Raw genomic sequence first — 12386 nt, forward strand, 5'->3', positions numbered from 1 at the left:
GCACACACAATCTGGCAGCTGAGGTGACACGGTTGAGCTGTGCTGCAGGTCACCAGCAGAAAGGCAAACAGCATTGCACACGTACCCTGGCAGAACGCTCCATAGTATAAGCTAAGCCAGAGTGCACGATGTCTTTCTCGGATGCCCCCTGTTAGGGAAAAGACCAGAAGTTTAACAAAACCACACAAAGACATGCTTCAATTGTAAGAGCACAAGGGATTCTCAAGTCAATATACCGCCAGACAGAATTGTTTTGTCTTTTGGCAAAGATACATTTAATTTCCATACAGTATCTCGATAGCTATTTAAATAGTTGTGCTTTAACCCCAGTTTAGTTTTCATTGCATTTGATGGTGAACAGATACTCCTGAAATAAGATCATGGTAAAATGAACGTACACAGAAAAGTATGCACAAGAAACAGGAGGGCAAGTAGTGAGGCCAGCACTGGTCACCCATCCGATTCGCAGATGCCCACAGCAACAAGTGTTCATCTCTTCTTCCCAGCTAACAGGGACACCTGCCCCAGCTAACAGGGACACCGCACAGGGCACAGAAAGGAGTGTGGCCCCCTCCAACAGTAGCTCTGTGGCAGAACCCCAGCTGTGTACTCAGGAGTGCTCATCTCGTTCCAATGCCAATTATTTCTGTAAGTCAATTTGTATCAATGGATTCCTCTAAGTATCTAATTTGGTTTTTGGAATGCTTTCTAAAATTTTAGGACAGAGAGCCTGGGTAGCTCAGTTGGTCAAGCGTCTGACTTTTGATTTTGGCTCAGGTCACACATCTCATAGTTCCTGAGATTGAGCCCCGCATTGGGCTCTGTGCTGACAGAGTGGGGCCTGCTTGGGATTCTCTCTCTCTGTTCCTCCTCTGCTTGTGCACAGGTGCACATGTGCACTCACTCTTTCTCTCTAAATAAATAAACAAACAAATAAATTACAATACAATTTTAGGACAGTTAACTACTGCCCCATTCCAGTATGTCTTACCTAGCTATCAAACATATATCCTGCTATGTGAGATGAAAACTTAAAAGTGGATCACCACCCAAACGTGATCAGAGATCTACTCTGATCTTCATGTAGTTGGCACTCTATGTATGCCAGAAGGTGTATTTCTATATACATTTGTATCTGTTAACAAACAGCTGGGTCAAACCTTGATCTGTCCTACTAAGGAAGAAAAAACTTGTTCTATAGGTGCAGTACTGCCTTTCTCTCCCTCATTCATTTACTCATCAAACATTTATGGAGTGGCTACTACGTGCCAGGCACTCTTCTGGGCACAGGGCACAAAGCAGAAAACAAATAATGAAAATTCTCTGCTCTCGTGGAGTTTATATTCTAGTCGGGGGAGGCAGCCTACACATGGACCGAAAACCGGAAGTCTGGGTGAGATCACAAAGATTCTGAATTCAGACAGAGCAGTGATTCAGGGCCGGGGGCCTTGTCATGTTAAGAGTGTGGCGAGGTGGTGAGGATCACAGAAGGCAATGTGAGGGAAAGGCAGGAAGAAAATCAGTGAGGATGTGGGGTTCTGGAAGTTAGGAGACTAGCTTCAGGGGGGATGATCACTCGTGACAGCAGGTGCTGACAGAAGTAAGATGAGGGCAGAAAAGCGGTCACTGGATCTAGTGATGCTGGTGCTTGCACAAGACGAGTTGTGGTGGAGTGGTAGGCACCAGGGCAGGTTTGAGCCTGGGAGAACTGGAGACGCAGTGGACGCAACTCTTAGGGTGTCTGCTGTGAGGGAAAGGGAAATGAACACAGCAAGAACAAAGTTTGGAAGAGAGCTGGGATTGAGATGCATTTTGTTTTAAGACCGCATTCGGCACGCTGATAGGAGCGACTGATGATGGAGGAGGGGGAGGATGCACACTCGAGCAGTGCACCTGGGGAGCTGAGAATGGGCTTAGATGCAGGCACACGGAGTCGCTCTGTGACAGGAGACAGGGTGCAGGCGCCCGGAGTTGGGTGCTGGGAAGTTCTCTGACTGCTGTTTTCTCTGTGGGCAGATCCCAGGTCAGGTGCTGGAGTGCAGGGGACAGAGAAGAGGAGAACGTGTGATACAGCCAATCAGAAGAATGAGAAAGTGAAAGACCAGGAAAAAGTAGGATGACTGCCGGACAGCACCGGTTGCGCACTTAAGTTTCGTGGTCAGGATTACGGTGACAGGGCTGCAGGTGTGGAGGGAGCATGGTTGGGTTTCATGAGGGTCCAGGTGTCAGCAAGGGGTATGCTGAGCAAAACAAGCCAGAGTGACTGTAATGACGGAGTGTGGAATTCAGAGAACGGAGGACATCACGGGGTGATGGGGGACAGTGAAAAGACGGTCAATAATGTGGGGCCTGGAAGGGCCAGAGCACGGCTGTGGAGGGGGAAATAGAGGGAAGGTGCTGGGGAAAAAACCCTGTTTTTTAAACTTACTACAAAACTCCTGCGACAAGTCATTCAGTAAGAGGTGAGACACAGGATTAAGGTCCGGAATTTGAAGCACTGAAAGGCCAGTGTCCTGGCAAAGGTTATTTTCAGAGAGCACAAACAGCAAGCCATCGGGCTGCCTCCCTAACTAACTGGCTGTCCTCCTCTGCACTCCTCCTCAGGTTTCGGCCTGAGCGACAGCTGCATGCCAGGCCTGGGCTGGGACACAGGCGACCACAGGGAGGAGCAAGAAGCCCATCTAGGGGTGGTGGCCATAGCAAGGGCTGCCTGGATACGTGTGGTGGAAGGATGTGTGCGATTCCGGCCCACAGCGGGATCCTCAGGGGCGGGCTACCTGAGCAGGGAGCGGGTCAGGGCACCGCAGACAAAGGGACTGCAGCTAACAGAGACATGGTCCGGGAAAGATGAAGGTTCATTTAGGGGAATGGTTAATACCCTGAGTGGCAAAAGCATCTTTTCTTCTGCAAAACAAAACCTTAACTTCCCCCACTCCCCATGGTGTAATATAATCTTACATTACTTTCCATGACTGAATATTTCAGAAGATACATTACAACTTAGCCATTTCCCTGCCATGTATATGTAGACTATTAAACCTGATTAAAAAACCTGACTGCAAACACCGTTCCAACAACATCATCTTGCATGGAGCCATTTCTCTCCTTTAGAATTATTTCCTTAGGATAAATTTGCAGGGGGGATGTTAGGATAGTGTCAACGGGCAGGAAAACTGTAATAGCTCTTTAAATTTCTAAAGAGCTGCACCAATCTGCCTTGTCATCAAAATAAAGGTACAACTGTTTCGCTATAGACATGGTGAGTATAAGATCCATTGTTTTTGCTAGTTTAATACATTAAAGAAACCTTATTTTAATTTGTATTTCTTCAACAATGAGATTGAACACTTTCCTTTCTAGGCCTATTTCCTATGACTTTTCTCTTTTTTTAATGTTTTACTTTTATTTTTGAGAGAGAGAGAGAGAGAGAAGAAGAAGAAGAAGGAGGAGGAGGAGGAGGAGGAGGAGGAGGAGGAGGGAGACACAGAATCCAAAGCAGGTTCCAGGCTGTCAGCACAGAGCCTGACATGGGCCTCGAACTCAAACCGTGAGATCATGACCTGATCCGAAGTCAGACGCTTCACCGACTGAGCCACCCAGGCGCCCCTGACTCTGCTTTTCAAGTCTCTGGCATTTACTGGGGAAGTTCTCTTCATGGCGTGTGAGCACTACCACTCAGTCCCGTCAACAGCTAATTCACACACACCTGCTTTCTTTCACTCTTATTCATGCCCACATAGCAATTTCAATTCTTCATATAGTTCAATTTAATGTTTACTTTGTTTTTATTTTAAAGATTTTCTTTTTTTTTTTTTTTTAGAAGTTCATTTAATTATTTATTTTTAAGTAATCTCTACACCTAACGTGGGGCTCAGAGATCAAGAGTCCCATGTTCTTCTGACTGAGCCAGACAGGCGCCCCTAATGTTTACTTCTCTATTCTATTTCTCTGGAGCTGAAGAGATACATAGTAATTCTGCACAATTAGGTTAGAACCACCTGTTGAGTCATCTGTATTGCACAAGGATCAAGATTGGAAGAACCATTAAATATATTTATTTTAAACTAAATTTCTTACTCCACATTTGGAATGTAGTGAGAGAGGAGCGTACAAAGCACACACAGAGCCTATCATCACTGTCAGGTTGCTGACCACCCATAACCCCAATCAACTGGCCTGGGTCTAAAGTAAGAAGAGCTGGCTGGGTGTGGAAAGTGTAATCCTGTCACAGCACACTCACCGATATCCTGTCTTGGAACTCTGCTGTGGGCACAACAGGAATAGTTCCACCATGCTTTCCAAATTTTCTTTCCAAACTTTCTTGAACAGACACTATAAAAAACCAAGAGATGAAGTTAAGACATTGCTAGTAGGAAAAAAAACAAAACTGAAGTACAACCAAAAGTAGTCTCAAACTATATCCACAACCCAAAAACGAATACAGAGTTTAGAAACCTTCAACACTAATGACATAAAAGGGTTAATCATTTAAAACTCTGTTAAAAGGGAATAAAGCACTTTGCCAAATTCCTACATAAATGTGAATTTAGGTCACTCCTCTGTTTCCATAACACCCATTACCACGGTTTTTCCTTGGCTCTGCTAAAAAGAAAATGCTGAGGGAAAAAGAAACGGAAATCGATGGAACACTTCACCCAGATTCTCAGAGAGGGCTGAGTAAAGCTCGGTTGGAGGTCTTGGTCTTATTCCAGCTTGATGAGACTGGACCATTAACTCTGGAGCTACTCTCGTCAAGGAAAAACCACACTCGCATCAGAAGACTCCAAAAATTCTTGACGCTAGAAAGGCCTTTACTAGGAGCAACCAGAGACTGGAATGGATGAGTCTCACTAGGAGTTCCTGGCTTAAAAGGATACTCTATATTTATTAACTTATAGATGATGTTATAGAAACATTATATCACAGGGTAAACACCTGAATATAATTTTTGGTCCTAAGACTCATGAGAGAGAAGAATATGATTTTCTGTTCTGAGATTAAATTCTCTAGGATTACAAAAAGCGAACAGTCCTTTTCAAGTGTAAGCTAGTTCTAGCCTTTTAGCTGGCCCCAAAGATTGTTTTTGAACAAGGTCATCAGAACTCACTGAGCAAGTGGTAGTTAGAATCCCTTTCATATTTGAAGGTCAAACGACCATAGCTGACGTGATTTAGATTCTTCAGCCACTCAAAGTAGGATACTGTCACTCCTCCAGCGTTCAAGTAGAGATCCTACACACAAAAATGTGACAGGGAAGACACCAAAGAAATGAGAAGATCATGGCTTTACTGAAAGCTTTCAATGAACATCAGAGATCCATTTTTTTTTTTTTTAATTTTTTTTTTTTCAACGTTTTTTATTTATTTTTGGGACAGAGAGAGACAGAGCATGAACGGGGGAGGGGCAGAGAGAGAGGGAGACACAGAATCGGAAACAGGCTCCAGGCTCCGAGCCATCAGCCCAGAGCCTGACGCGGGGCTCGAACTCACGGACCGCGAGATCGTGACCTGGCTGAAGTCGGACGCTTAACCGACTGCGCCACCCAGGCGCCCCCAGAGATCCATTTTAACATCAAAGCAGATTAAGCTTCAAACTTCCCAAATATATCTTAGATTGTATCAGGAATTTCACACTCAGGGACACCTGGGTGACTCAATCGATTCAGTGTCCGACTTCGGCTCAGGTCATGATCTCACGGTTTGTGAGTTCAAGCCCTGCATCGGCTCGCTACTGTCAGCCTGTCAGTGCAGAGCCCACTTCGGATCCTCTGTCCCCCACTCTCTGCCTCTCCCCCGCTTGCACTCTCCCCCAAATAAATAAATATATATAAAAAAAAAGGAATTTCACACTTAAATTTAACTAATGTCCTTCCCAATCCACTGAAGTTTTTTTTCCATTTTGAAAAAAATTAACTTTTTTGTTTATTAACTAACAAGCATTTGATCAATTTGGTTAGAGCTTCTTTCCCAAAGAAGTCTTTAGACAAAACTGTTTGCCCACTCAACGATGCACTGGATTGTCCACAGGGTGCCTCACCAGATCAGCGTTCCTTCTCCTACTACCTAAGGGCAGTCTGTTTCAGCTAAACTGAATTTCTTAAGTGTTTTCAGCAAAAGTCCTAAATGCATCGTAAGTCCACACTAACTTCCACTTGAAAATAACCCCATGCTTACCCAGTGAAAACCGAAACACATATTCCTCATACTAGCTTTCTGAGTAAAGCAGCAAGGGACATTTGAAATGCATAAGGTTAGAAATTACACGAAACCTCATTGTTCACGTTAGAATTTGTATTTCTAGCACAATGTACATTTATATAATTGGATTCGTTTTTTAAAGTTTATGTATTTATTTTGAGAGTGAGAGTGTGCACATGAGCGAGGGGGGGAGGGGCAGAGAGAGAGAATCCCAAGCAGGCTCAGTACTGTCAGCACAAGCCTGACACAAGGCTTGATTCCACTACTATGGGCTCATGACCCGAGCTGAAATCAAGTGGCGGATGCTTAACTAACTGAGCCACCAAGGCACCCCTATGATTAGATTCTTAAGAAGGCTAAATACATACTCAAGAAAGAGCCTGAAGTTGGAAGAAAAAGTTCAGGTCAAAGTGAAAATTGAGAGGCTTTTTACACGAAGCATGCTTCTACTTTATTTACTTAAAAGCAAAATACAGATGAAGAATTCACTATAGCTTGGGAAATGAATGACGATCTTCTTCTCCCCACAATTCCTCACAGAACACAATTAGGGTTTCAAGTACATTTAAAACCTGGCAAACACAGATAGATGACTTACTGGAATCACCATAATGTTCCTCTCCAGGAAGATCTTATCAGCCTCTGGAGTTGTCGGCCCATTGGCACCCTCAGCAATGATCTGCAAGAGAGTCAGGACATACAGAAATACCAACATCACCACAAATCCCTCCAGCAGGTGCAAGAGGTGTGTGTGTGTATGGGCAGGGGGATGGGCAGGGGAGTGGGGGCGGGAAGAGGCAGAACTCCAGTTTGAATACAATTATTAAGAGTTATTTTGTTCTATAAAGCGTATACAAGTATTTTTCACCTTTCTATTTTCCTAACTGCTTTTTGGAAGCTTGGTTTAAGAGGAAACTCATGGTGATGGATGCCTGCATAACTGTGAATATACGAAAAGCTATGAAATTTTACACTTGGGTGAACTGTATGGTATGTGAATTATATCCCAATAAAGGTGTAAAAAAAAGGAAAGCCAACTAAGAGCTTTTCTATGACCCTCAGGGCATTCTACATTGGTAAGGCTGAGCTCAGGTTCCATCATGCTCTCACCTTGGCTTTGACTCTGGGTGCATTGGACTTGGTCAGCTGCTTCTCGCTGGCAGCAGGGATCAGTATGTCACAGTCAGCCTCCAAGATGCTCCCTTCATAGGGTTTTGCCTTGGGGAAGCCCAGGATTGATCCATGTTGCTGAAATTGATTGAAAAATCAGAATTAATGGCTACATCTCTGTTTAAATGTTTATGTTTAGAGCCTATGACATGAAGACTCATCTCTTAAGAGCTCTTTGGATTACATTTTAAAAAGTAAACAATGGAAATAGATTTTAATAAGACTTATTTCAACTTTACAATATTCAGGGTAGTCAGACTATTGAGATATTAGATTGACATACCAATTTGAAGTCTTCCAGTTCCTTTGGGTCAATACCATCTGGATTCCATATGCTCCCATCAGATTCACCAACACCAATACATTTAGCACCGAAACGATGTAAATATCTCATAGAGTGCAGGCCCACATTCCCAAATCCCTGTAAAGAACAATTACACGTGATATAGAAACTGAAGTCTTAGTGCACATGGTAAAGTCGATTCTGACCAGTACCCCTTCTGTAAGTTTAGGAAGAATTCTCAGAATCCTTTGCCATAAGAAACCACGTACTAAATGGCTTCTCTTTAGCAATTTGTTTCAGAACGTGGAACCCATTAATTTGTGATAATGGGTCCCAAAGAACTTTAGTTTGGTGCAGCCTTGTGGCTTATAAAGAACTGGCAGTGGTCAGTCATGCCACCCCAATCCTCAGGCCCTGATGACCAGGTGTCCTATGGTTGTAACAACATAAAGTCACTCACTGGGAGGCATATGAATTCTATTCTATTTCAAAATAGGATTCAAAAACAAAAATAAAAAAGTAGCATTCAACTTAATTTAGATTCCACTCAGTAAAATATCCAAATAGCAAGCCCATTCTTCCTCAAAGTTGAAATATTCAACTTTTAATTCAAAGTTTAAAATTCAATTTAAACTTTGACCCAAAGAAGTTGGTGATAGTTTCATATGTATCTGCAAGAGACTTAAATTGGTACTAGTCACACGAATTATACCAAGGTTCAAAAAATAAGGCATGTATTACTCTGAAAACATTCACTCTAGAATTTAAAAGATTCAAAAGAATGACATTTTAAAAATTGTAAATCTAAAAACACTGAAAAACTTCCTTTATGTAGATCAGTTATTCTTTAAAAAAGCAAACATTCTTACCTGAACAACAAACGTTTTGTCTCCAAACCCTGGTGTCATTCCTAAAATACTCATGTAAGAAGCTTCATTGATGAAGTTTTCAATTCCATGGAAAACTCCCCGGCCAGTAGCAGAGATCCGTCCATGGATTCCACCCTGACTGATGGGCTTACCAGTAACACAGGCATGGGCATTAATATCCTGCAAGAAAAAGTCAAGATGTCACATTTCTAACTAATATGCTCATTAAGACTATGTGTGTGCTCATGGTACACATTCACCAATAGGGAGAAAACTTACTTTTTCAGATTTCTATTCTTAGAAAATATATAATAAAATAGACTATATTGTCCAATGGGATAAACAAGGTTTTTAGGAATTTAACATCATCAAGTACAAATAATATCACGAAACTAGAGATAGTTCTGCTTAAAATATTATTCCCTCAAAAATATTTAAGCCCTATTAAGTTGGAGTACACATCTCACATGTGTCTTAAAATCTACTATAAAACTTGAGCTTGTCACCAAAATGGAGCCTAAGTAGGAAGAGATATTATGGTGTTCTCGGTTAGATGGGAACACTCGATACGGTTAAGATACTCTTCTGCTCAACTAATTTAGAAATTCAATAAAATGCCACTTAAAAAAAAAGAACTTTATTTTTTAAAAATGTTTATTTCTGAGAGAGAGAGAGAGAGAGAGAGAGAATGAGCACAAGCAGGGGAGGGGCAGAGAGACAGAGGGAGACACAGAATCTGAAGCAGGCTCCAGGCTCTGAGCTGTGAGTGCAGAGCCCGATGCGGGGCTTGAACTCACCAACTGTGAGATCATGACCTGAGTCGAAGTCGGATGCTTAACCGACTGAGCCACCCAGGCGCCCCTAAAAAAAAAGAACTTTAAAAGATAATATTCAAGTTCAAATAAAAGAGTGGATTAACAAAAGTATTCAAGAAATTAAAAAAAAAGACAAAATAACTAAGGGGTTTGCAGGAATACCTACCAAATAAAAATACCCATTAATCCAAAGATTCTACTTGTAGGAAGTCACATTTTTTTGTGCACTTAGTATGGTATCGTTGGGGTTAGGGAAGCAGAAAGGTATATGTGGGTGAGACGGAGCCGCTCCTGCCTACACCGTGAGGGGAGGGCCTCTGGTGGCAGCAGTGTGCTCTGGAAAGCAGGGTGGGAGAGGATCTGTCTTCACCACCCGACTTTCTGTAGTCTGTGAACTGACCATGTATTCTTGTTCAGAAACAACCATATTAGGAAAATGAAAGGGCTTGGGAGAGCGTCCTTTCCGAGGTATATCAAATATACCGTCAACTGTATCAGCCAGAACAGTGCAGGAGAGACAGACTGATCAGTGGGGCAGGAGAAACTAGACAGTCCTACCACATACAGGAAACCAACACAAAATGAAGGAGGCGTTTCAAATTCGTGGATAAAGTATGGATGGTATGGCTACTTAATAAACTCGTGGGGCACTCTGTTACCCACGTAAAGTAAGATGAAGTGCCTTACTTCACACCATAGTCCTACCCTCCAATAGATGTTCTAGCTGGGTGAGTTAAAAAGTGACCTGGATTTTATCTGTATTGTTTAACTGTTTTTACCAAGACAACTTAGAATTATATTAGCTGCATAACTGCCAGCAAAAAGAATAAAAGCTAAAAAAAGAGAAAGTAGTTAGTAAAGTGATTTACAGAAATTAGTAGTTTTCCCACAGTTTGCCTTCATGAATAATTAACACTTGTGAACGCAGAATTGCAAACCTAGTGCCAAATGCTTTTAAACAGTGCAAATGCAAATGCTGGAGCCACAGTCCTGTCGAGGTCAGGCCCGGCGCCAGCTGCCCAGCTCCCCAGCCCCCCAGCCCCCCAGCACACCTGACTGTCCCGGGAGCCCACCGACAACACCCCTCCCTCCCAGGCCTGTGCCTCTGGGCAGGATTAGACACAAGTTGCAGCATGTTCAGGTCTACATCTGGAAATCAGAAAAACTGTAGCTTCCTTACTTTTAGGCCCTGATTTTGGTGTCACTTTAAGAAGGAAGTCTTTCGCCGGGGTTTGCTGGCAGAGCCTCACAAAATTTCCTTTTGTTGTTAACCACTGGGAATGAGCCACAAATAATGATTGATACATGGCCCACTACTCTGCACTCTTCAGTCTAGTGTCTCGCTTAAAAAGAATGAGAGACCATATCCAGAACTCATTTAACATCAAAAGGTGACATGGAAAAGCATCATTTTAGGGAGTGGCAGTTGAAATAAAAATTCTTTCAAGAGTCTCATACTGCTCCTGTTTCATTTCAGGGATTTATGCAATTCACCTGATGTAATACTGTGTGTTTTACTAAGGAGTGGGTGCTGTTTTAAGTGCATTATATTACTAGCCACTTAACCCCCACTGGGTGCTATTACATTGTCGTCTTAACACGAGGAGATGGAGGCACAGAGAGCTCTACGCACCTGTCATGGGTCACAGAGCTGGTGTGTGAGGGAGCCTGAGAATCCAGGCTGCCCACCCGTGCTCCCACCCACAGACTGCACTCCCTCAGAAATTCAGACATCAGCCCGGGGTCTGAATTCCTCCCCTGAATGCTGCAGCCCCCTTCCTTCTTCTCAGGAGGGAATATTTCTCTTCTCCAAGGCTCATCTTTCCACTAAGGCCCTTAAAAGGAAAATTCATGAGGACTTTGTTCCCTTGGAAGATTCTGCTACCTCTACTGTTCACACCTTTCTCCCATCGTCTCTCACATGGAGGAATCTGGGGCCATAGCCAGTCAACTTGCCAACAAAACAACAAAAACCTTTCTCTTTGGGCAACAGCCACCTTTCAAGTCTTCTCTGTTGTCCAGTGCCATTTTTCTCAGGGAAGGCTACTCTTCATGCCCTACTTCCCTCTCTCAACACCCCCTTGCAGCCTGGCTCCAATCTCCGTCCCATGAATGATCTAGTTGCTGAACTGGTCTCTTCCCAGAAACCCCTCCCTTAACATCACCACATGGAACTCTCAGCACTTCTCATTCTTTTGTGACTGACTGCTTTCCCTCTAAATCCCTCTTTAGTCCATCCATTTCTCCCCAGCTCCAGGGCAGACCAGTACCCCCTCTCTTCTGGGCTCCTGTATGGTGTCCTGCCCCCAACAGTCCCAATTCTCTGCTGCACACAGAGTGGCACTCAAAATGCCTCACACCTGCTTATAGTTAGCAGTCCCCAGCTTCCTTCTGTTTCAGGACAAAGAACCAGAGTCTCTGCTGTCATTCGTGGGGTGATGATCTAGTCCGACCTTCCTCTAACTGGCCTCTCCTGCGCCCTACTCTCTCACTTTCCCCTCTGGCTACCACAGTCTCCTCTCAGTCTCAGGTTCCCCTCTTCTGCATTCCAGAACTTTGCTCAGTGGTTCCTTCTGCCTCCCACACTCGCACCCCCACCCATTCCCCAGCTGATCCTATTCAATGTTCAGAGTGCAGAATAGAAGCTTACTCCTTCACGGAGGCCTTTTCTGATGTCACCTGCAAAGGCTTGGCCAGGCCCCCTTACACCTTTTCGCAGCATGAGAACTTCCCCTGCTCTCATTTATCCCAACTGTACTGGAAACCCTGCTTGCGTGGCAGAGGTACTCCTTGTGTGCATTTTTAATGTACGTCTTTTCAACTCCCTTTCGATTCCTACCCCTTAAATGTTTTTCAAGCTTCCAACCCTTTTCCAAGAACGGAAAGTTGGCTTTTCTTTTTGTGTTCTGCATTAGTGGCACTATTTCTGCTCAGTCCCCTAGATTCAAGTCTTCCCGGGTCTCCTTCTCCTTGATGATACACATCCACTGCAGTCCTGCGGAGCCTATCTCTGCCATGCACCACTGCTTCTCCCTAGCCCCCAGGGCCCCTG

General features: G+C 43.7%; 1 protein-coding gene across 1 annotated transcript in view; it reads right to left on the reverse strand.

Moving 5' to 3' along the window:
• The window catches only part of GLUD1 (glutamate dehydrogenase 1), a 38129-nt gene that overhangs the window by 2239 nt on the left and 23504 nt on the right, over window positions 1-12386 (reverse strand). Inside the window, exons 6-12 of the mRNA XM_058696926.1 lie at window positions 8520-8699; window positions 7651-7788; window positions 7308-7445; window positions 6796-6876; window positions 5108-5231; window positions 4241-4332; window positions 86-148 (exon numbers count right to left, since the gene is read on the reverse strand). Coding sequence (XP_058552909.1) covers window positions 86-148; window positions 4241-4332; window positions 5108-5231; window positions 6796-6876; window positions 7308-7445; window positions 7651-7788; window positions 8520-8699 — 816 coding nt within the window. The remainder of the gene's footprint in view (window positions 1-85; window positions 149-4240; window positions 4333-5107; window positions 5232-6795; window positions 6877-7307; window positions 7446-7650; window positions 7789-8519; window positions 8700-12386) is intronic.

This window comes from Neofelis nebulosa, chromosome 13, assembly GCF_028018385.1.
Source record: "Neofelis nebulosa isolate mNeoNeb1 chromosome 13, mNeoNeb1.pri, whole genome shotgun sequence".
Classification (NCBI taxonomy): domain Eukaryota; kingdom Metazoa; phylum Chordata; class Mammalia; order Carnivora; family Felidae; genus Neofelis; species Neofelis nebulosa.